The following is a 9,087-nucleotide window of genomic DNA, read 5'->3' as shown; positions in this document are numbered from 1 at the left end:
GACACCTGCCATGAGATCTATTCCCCTGGGAGCATTCTTGGTCAGAAAGCTTGAAAACTTGGGATAATGTTTGAAAACTCTTACCCGCATCATGCGAAATGAATGAAACTTGTCAATTCTCAAGTTCGGGCCCCTACAAGGGCTATGACCCCTAATTGACGGCTGCGCAGAAGGTCCCCGGTGAGTCCCCACAGGATTGATTTTTAAAAGTATCAGAAGATGTGTTTTTCTTTAGAAATAGTGGCATCTTGGAGCTGTATTCTACAGGTAAGGGTTGTAGGTTTTTTATTATGTCGAAAAAAACAGACTTTCAAGTCTGTTTTGGGTGCCTGGAACACTAGAAAGAAGTTTGTTATGTAGCTGTTAGATGGGGTCAAAGGTCACTGAGTTGCGTTTGGATGCAAATCACATGTGTTCCAGCGGTCAGAAAGTTCCGAAAAGTTGAAAATGGACATTTTAGAAGCCGGGCTACCCTCTCAATGTTAGTTTTTCGAGAACGAAACGTCAGGTAGGTGACTTTTGACAGCTTCTATTTGCCATTAAATGCATTATAAGGATAGGGAAGACTTGATTGGTGGTCACTGCTCTGTAGGAGGGAAGGTGGCAGTTTTGGAGGGTATAAGTGGCGTTTGGGGATGATATAAAGTGATACGTAGTGCAATGCATGGGCGTTAATAGTCACAGGCGACTAGTTGGTTTACACTCCCGCCAACAGTCGCCTATACGGATATGGCGTTAAATGACCCTTAAATGATTTGTAGTTCGACAATGACAATGGCAAAACTACCGAGGTCACGGGTAAATTTCTCATCACTCGGTTTCCAGTGATGAAGTCGCGTCGTCACTGGCTTACCAGTGGGGAATATTTATCGTCACTAGTTTTCCAGTGATGAGGAAAGTTCAGATAGTAAACCAGTGACGACAAATATTCAGTTTACTGAAGAAAAGGGAATCATCGTTTCAGTTGAGGGGATTTGAAAGTTAGCAATTTAGTTATACTATCGTCGCCTCTGCAAGTCCCCACACTTCCGGACCAAATCTAACAGTAACAGTCGGCTATGGCGACATGTGAATTAGGGTGTTTTTGTTGCAAATCGAACTCAGCATTGGAAGTGCTATTAGAACGTGGTCACTGGAAGCCCAGTGCCGAAATAATTTCATCACTCGGTGTCCAGTGCCGAAGAGTCACCGATCACTGGAAAACCCAGTGAGGAACCGGTGACCTCGATGGTTCCGCACTCGGTGCCCAGTGACGAATGACGCTCATCACTGGGTCCCGAGTGACGAGCGGAGTTTGTCACTGGAAACCGAGTGACAAGTCAAGGTTCATCATTGGAATTCCAGTGCCGAGAGAGCTTCATCACTGGAACAAAGTAATTCATCACTGGAAAACCAGTGACGAACTTTCTTCGTCACTGGGCGTCCAGTGATGACGCCATTTTGAATATCTTTTCGTCACTGGAAGCCCAGTGAGGAACCCGTGACCCGCGTAGCCTTGCATGACAATGAAGTTTGACAATGACAATGGCAAAGTTTATTGCATATTCATGCCCCATTGGGGCTAAATGCGGTCAGAGTAAAGCACACATGTTGAAATGCCTCGAAGTGACCATTGAAAGCAAGGAAGTCAAAGTTTATTGCACAACATTTGTAAACGGGTACAATGTAAGGCAAACTAAGTATATTTTATAAGTACAGTGTAAAGCAAACTTAGTATATTTATAAGCTAAGACAACTAGCTATATAGTAGAATTAAACTAATAACGTGACAATACATGTAGATTTAAGCATATGTAATATTTGAAGCAACACAGTCAGTGTACAATATGAATCAAATCCAGAATGTTGCGACAGACTTCTAACTGATAACATAAATCTATTACATACTAGTACTACACTCAGGTTCTATTTTATACAAACAACATTGAGAGGAGACACAGTGAAGAATTTTCATATCTAGTACATGTATATAATTATACATTCTTATGACATTGTTTACAAAATAATTTGTTATCATGAGGTTCCTTTCTGCATTGGATATATATATATATATATGTATTAGCCCATGTAACGGAAACAGTATCGGTACATGACATGAGTGCATGGAATAGGTCTCTTCGTGTCTTAGGTAATGGTTTGCACTTGCATCTGCATTAATTTAGTTCTGTGGATTCCATAGATCTCTGGGCCTGAGTTTGATCCCAGGTTCGGCTCAGCTCGGACATGTTGTAAGGGATTGCATTCTTTTTTTTTTTCACAAAACATGGCTGGATTTGGTTGAGCTGTTAGGTTGAAATAACTTCATCAAGTTGTAACACAAACTAGTTTGTTTTCTATCAGTATCATGATGATTAGAAAAAGCAATTTCTTCTTGTTTTATTTCTAGTAGGCTGGACATGGCAATGGCAGGACAAGTGTCTCTCACCGATGTGAATGATGGATCTCCCACCGGGGTGCCCAAGATTGACTGTGACAGCAAATCAAGCAATGCTGAAGACCAGACGACAGCACAAAAAGTCCACGTGAATAGTGTTAGTGAGCATACAGGAAAAAGGCGTTACAAGTGTGATCGATGTGACTTTTCTGCAGCATGGAAATCCAGCTTTGACCGTCATATAGCAACTCATACTGGAGACAAACCCTACATGTGTGGGGAATGTGGGTACAGGACAGTTCTAATGTCTACCTTATCCCGACATATGAGAATCCATACAGGTGAAAAACCTTACAAGTGTGACCAGTGTGACTATTCAGCTACACAGAAACCCAGTCTGGACAAGCATATAGCAGAAAATCACACAGGTGAAAAACCCTACAAGTGTGACCAGTGCGATTTTTCTGCAATGCAGAAATCCCACATTGACTACCATATAGCAACAAAGCACACTGGTGAGAAACCCTACATGTGTGGAGAGTGCGGGTATAGGACAGTTCTAAAGTATACCTTATCCACACATATGAAAATCCACACTGGAGAAAAACCCTTCAAGTGTGACCAGTGCGATTTTTCTGCAATACAGAAATCCCACATGGACTATCATAAAGCAACAAAGCACATTGGTGAGAAACCCTACATGTGTAGTGAGTGCGGCTACAGGACAGTTCAAAAGTCTAAGTTATCACGACATATGAAAACCCATACAGGGGAAAAACCCTACAAGTGTGACCTGTGTGACTATTCTGCTGCACGTAAATTCAACTTGGACAAACATTTAGCAAAGCATAGCGGGGACAAGCCCTACATGTGTGGGGAGTGTGGTTACAGGACAGCTCATAAGGCTCACTTGGCGAAACATATGAGAACCCATACAGGTGAAAAACCCTACAAGTGTGACCAGTGCGACTATTCTGCAGCGCGGAAATCCACTTTGGACAACCATATGGCAGCAAGGCACACTGGAGAGAAATCCTAAAGTGTGACCAGTGTAACTATTCTGCATCACTGAAAGCCAATCTAGACAACCATACAGCAGCAAAACACATAGGTGAAAAACCCTACATGTGTGGTGAGTGTGGATATAGGACAGTTCAAAAGTCAAAGTTATCCAGACATATGAGAACCCACACTGGAGAAAAACCCTACATGTGTGACCAATGTGACTATTCTGCAGCACTGAAAGCCAATTTGGACAACCATACAGCAGCGAAACACACAGGTGATAAACCCTACATGTGTGTAGAGTGCGGGTACAGGCCGGCACAAAGGTCTTCCTTATCCCGACATATGAGAACTCATACAGGAGAAAAGCCCTACAAGTGTGAGCAATGTGACTATTCTGCAGCACAGAAAACCACTTTAAACGAGCATCGCACAAAACACAAGGGTGAGAAACCCTACATGTGTGGAGAGTCTGGGCACAGGTCAGTTCTAAAATCTAAGCTATCCATACATATGAGAATCCATACAGGAGAAAAAACCCTACAAGTGTGACCAGTGCGACTATTCTGCATCACGGAAAGCCCACCTTGACCATATGGCAGCGAAGCACATCTATGAGAAACCCTACATGTGTGAGGTGTGTGGTTACAGAACAGTTAACAAGTAACACTTGTCTAGACACATGAAAACCCATCAACCACACTGACGTAACATGTGTAACCCACGCGACAGTTACTAAATCGTCTTTCGACCAACATGTCACAAAACACACTCCGTAGAAAAAAGAAGTGTTACTAGTGTCAGTTCTCAGTTCGATATGGACGTCATGTGGGTTAGTCCTGATCAGAGACACACGTAAAAGCTGATGACGTACCCGACTTTACGGATACATGATAAGTGACAGGTTGACCGTGTGCGACACTGAGACATTACGGGTGCTTCCCACGTGACTATTGTGATGGCATGAATGAGGGAAGCCATGTGGATTTGAAAGATTTATCCTGCATATGAAAATTGGCTTCATATTTCTTAACTTTTCATGTTTATGAATCGAAAGTCCTCTGTTTAAGATAGAATTATAGAATGACTTGATAGATGCTCATAGGATAAGTTGTTCTCAAATAGGCAAGTGTTTGTCCAAAGCATGTTAAGGTATTGAATCGGTTTCTGTTACCATGTTATATATCTAATATTTGTATCGTTATGAAATAATATTTTGTCTACTTACTTTGAATACATTTATATACTGTTTTTAAAAAAGGCTAATCTGTAGTGAATACCAGAAGAAAATAAGCGACCACTCAAAATTATTGGTTTCGGTGAAATGAGTTATACTGCTGTTTGTCAACTAACATGTAGTGATGGGGTGTTAATGAAGGGCTTTTCCACTTGCGCACTATGCCTATGGTAGAAATGTGTAGTGGTAGATATGGAGTTTTATTTAATCGTTTTTGAAACTTGCTAATTGTTTCCTGATAATTCCTGTTATTACTGCTTAGGCCACAGCAAGTAAATTTTATGGATGACATCCGCGCGCTCATTAATTTTCGCCTGATTTCAGGAAAAAAAACAAGATTTTTTTTTTCTTCTTCAGGGATGGTCCGATAGGTCAAAATTGGTAAATGGGTTATGTTGTAACCAAATAATTGTATATAGTATTGACACCAGATGGGTAGCATTGACTGTTGTTGCAGAAGTGAAACTTGCTGGATAGTTGTAAGAGTGGCACCAATATGGAAGTCATGGTTGTAATTGCCAACATGGATAGTGAGTACCAGTCTACCACACTGGTGTCACTTTTACTACACTGGTGCATTTCTTAAATACAGGAATGAATGCCTTGTTGGTTGTGTTGCCATATTTTGTCACTTCAGTTTTTGTTACAACGTTTATGGTGTCTATTTTGCAAATTGGCCATCTTGTTTTTTTCGCCCTACCCCATTCTTGCAGTCTGCAGAGGATGTCATCCATAAAATTTACTTGCTGTGGCCTTAGGAGGAAACTTTGTGCTTGACCTCGTACTATATAATCTGTACCGTCTAAACTATGTATTACTAAGGCCCCCATTCCACTTGACGGCGCTCTCACGGCGATGGAAAATGGTAGAAAAAGCTGCTCTAGTGGAATCTCTACTGCGACGCCAGCGCGCTCCCAGCGCGACGGAAAACTCAAAGGTCAGCAATTTTTATGAGCTGCCAAAGACTTTAAGTATTACTTAACGAATGTCAGAGATAAAGAACGAAATTTCTTACGTTTTGTGTATTGTACTGTCTACTAAGTCATATTACTATAATAACACTTAATATTACAGTATATAACACACGTGATACAAAATCAACTTGAATGGTAAACATTTCCTCAGCTATTATTTGCAAACTCTAAAGCAACAATCGCAATTGTTCATTGGTTTGTAGTTTTCTTGGAAAATAAATTTACAGTTATTGACACGATTATATCGTTGAACACCCTTTTTATACAAATGGTTCTCAGACAACTCAGCAGCTAGTTTAGGACAAGTCAGTACCATACTAACTCAGCACTTAATGTGTGTATGTGTTTAGGACAAGTCAGCACCATACTTACTCAGCACTTAATGTGTGTATGTGTTTAGGACAAGTCAGCACCATACTTACTCAGTACTTAATGTGTGTATGTGTTTAGGACAAGTCAGCACCATACTTACTCAGCACTTAATGTGTGTATGTGTTTAGGAAAAGTCAGCACCATACTAATACTCAGCACTTAATGTGTGTATGTGTTTAGGACAAGTCAGCACCATACTTACTCAGCACTTAATGTGTGTATGTGTTTAGGACAAGTCAGCACTATAATTACTCAGTACTTAATGTGTGTATGTGTTTAGGACAAGTCAGCACCATATACTTACTCGGCACTTAATGTGTGTACGTGTTTAGGACAAGTCAGCACCATACTTACTCAGTACTTTATGTGTGTATGTGTTTAGGACAAGTCAGCACCATACTTACTCAGCACTTAATGTGTGTATGTGTTTAGGACAAGTCAGAACCATACTTACTCAGTACTTTATGTGTGTATGTGTTTAGGACAAGTCAGCACCATACTTACTCAGCACTTAATGTGTGTATGTGTTTAGGACAAGTCAGCACCATACTTACTCAGCACTTAATGTGTGTATGTGTTTAGGACAAGTCAGCACCATACTTACTCAGTACTTTATGTGTGTATGTGTTTAGGACAAGTCAGCACCATACTTACTCATCACTTAATGTGTGTATGTGTTTAGGACAAGTCAGCACCATACTTACTAAGTACTTTATGTGTGTATGTGTTTAGGACAAGTCAGCACCATACTTACTCAGCACTGAATGTGCGTATGTGTTTAAGACAAGTCAGCACCATACTTACTCAGTACTTTATGTGTGCATGTGTTTGTCCTGAGTAATGCACTCAGCGGCTCAGTGCAGCAGAGCGCCTCTTGCGGATAGTAATTAAATGCAGTTATGGATGTCATAAATATCGATTCACCGGTCAGACTTGGGGGGCATTTTTTTTTTAAATTGATTACTGAATAAGTGTTCCTGCAAAATCAAAAGGAAGTAAAACATCTCTAACATACTTTTGTATTGGATTTGCGCACGTAAAACTTTCCCATTTATGAATAACGACACATGGCAAAGGAATAATTGGGTATGAGGCCCTCACATATGACGTCACAGCGTATTGAACTGTAGCGGCAATACGACAGCCAAAAGACAAGGAACAAAGCAGCCGCGGCCGAGTTCCGGTCTACGTAAGGAAAAAATCCGTCATAGGAAGCAAGTAAGTCCTAGTAACGATCAGTGTCAAAAGTTTTTGGTCAGTTCCGTAGAAAAAAATTATCATAGTAAGATGACGATTGATGGACGTTGTGTGGTTTCATTGAAAATTCAATGAAGTGGGAGGGGGTCGAACCAAATGTATTTGCCAATTCTCACCACCTATATGCTTCTACATGCATGCAAAGTGGCGGTTTGGAAGAGCTTAGATGATACTGAGAAAAACGACAAGACATTACGTCAAAAGTTGGAAATCAATAAAAAAATTGAGTTAAACCGTGAGATCTGAAAATTGTCAATTTTTAGTAGTCTCTACCAGACTGACTACGCTGGCTGTTATTATAGGAAGGATAATTTGCCAGGGGAGTTTTGCTATCAGAGGAGTTGGTCGGCCGCGCGGGGGGAAACATGAACCTATGCGTGGACTGACTTCACTGGCCAATTTCCCGATTTTTGTATCAAATTTCAAGATCCCCGTACCCCCGTATATAGATATTTTTAGGGAATGTGGAGTACGAGACCATTGTTTGTACCGAGAAAGCACATCAAGCTGCCAGGTGGCACTGAGCAGAGGGAGATATACGTGGCGCCACAACCAAGTATTAAGAGTTATTGTCAACGCGTTGGAAGAAGCGAGAGCAGAGAACAAGAGTAGACCAGGGAAAAGAATGCAGTTCATCAGCTTTGTAAAAGAGGGGGAGAAAGTGAAGAATATAGAGAAGAAGCAAAGAGAGCAGCCAGGCAAAATGACAACAGCAAGGGACTGGGTTATACAAGCGGATATCGGGAAACAGCTGGAGTTCCCGAAAGACATTATAACTACAAACCTGAGACCCGATATAATCATGTATTCCAGGAAGACGAAACAGTTGGTGTTGATAGAGCTCACCGTATCCTAGGAAGATAGAGTAGAAGAGGCTCAGGAGAGGAAACTTCAAAAGTACCAGGAGTTAGTAACCAACTGCAGGGAAAGTGGGTGGAAAACATGGAACTGCCCAGTGGAAGTCGGCTGCAGGGGTTTTATAGCAGAGTCTATGTGGAGAACCCTCGGATTCCTTGGAGTAGTAGGAAGAAAGAGACGCGAAAGATAACGGAGACGACCCAAGAGGCGTCCTACTGGGTGTGGAAGCAGAGAGACAGCAACTAACTCCTCGCCAGGCAGTGACTGGCCATCACTGCTGTCCCGCCGGCAAGAGGTGTACTATGTTAGAGGGGCGAAACGCCAAGGACTGCCGGACGTAGCTGACGATGGCGAGGAGAGCAGGGACAACCCTCTGTATGATGTAAGTTTTCATCCATTGTTTGGGGTAGAATTAATCTCAAGGTGAGCATCTGAGCGAGCTTGAGTGAATAGCAAAGGGCTAGCAATTTGCCAAATGCTACATTTTCATTAAGTCAGAAAGCATGTCATGATTGTTGTAGGTTGCGTTTGCTCAGCAATTCCAAATGTTTTGCATATATCTGGCTTATATATGAAAATATGAAAAAAAGACATAAAGCCAGGGCTACCCAACTAGCCGGAGGCTATCATTAAGGGCGGGGTTGGTAACTGCACAATATACAATGAATAATCTATGAACGGTTACAATGTACAGAAAAAATTTACAGATGCATCTGTAAAACCTAGTCCTTTATTACCTAGTCCTTTGTCTTCATACAAAGACTTCATACTTAGCACTTAATATGTGTATTCTAAGTACTAGGCTGTACAAAGAATGCATGCAAAGTAGGGACTTAAGATGCTATTTGTAACAAAAGCAATGGCATTTCATAAACTAAAAGCTATTTTGCATGATTCACTGTATTCATTGTTTTTTGGTTTGGCTGTTCAGCACGTACAGCCAAGGCTACTAAACTATCCTGTGGTTATTACAAAGAGCTAGCCCTGCTGACTTAGGAACGCTTTACACA

The 9,087-nt window shown here is 41.3% G+C and overlaps 1 protein-coding gene across 1 annotated transcript in view; it reads left to right on the top strand.

Annotated features, from left to right (window-relative positions):
- The first annotated feature begins 2,396 nt into the window (after positions 1-2,396).
- Positions 2,397-9,087, top strand: part of LOC118403456 (zinc finger protein 665-like) — an 8,695-nt gene continuing 2,004 nt past the window's right edge. The window contains exons 1-4 of the mRNA XM_035802171.1: positions 2,397-2,531; positions 2,733-3,160; positions 3,355-3,506; positions 3,783-3,861. Of these exons, the coding sequence (XP_035658064.1) occupies positions 2,397-2,531; positions 2,733-3,160; positions 3,355-3,506; positions 3,783-3,861 (794 nt within the window). The remainder of the gene's footprint in view (positions 2,532-2,732; positions 3,161-3,354; positions 3,507-3,782; positions 3,862-9,087) is intronic.

The sequence above is a fragment of the Branchiostoma floridae genome, chromosome 16, assembly GCF_000003815.2.
Source record: "Branchiostoma floridae strain S238N-H82 chromosome 16, Bfl_VNyyK, whole genome shotgun sequence".
NCBI classification, from domain to species: Eukaryota; Metazoa; Chordata; class Leptocardii; order Amphioxiformes; family Branchiostomatidae; genus Branchiostoma; species Branchiostoma floridae.
This window is presented reverse-complemented; position numbering and strand designations above follow the sequence as displayed.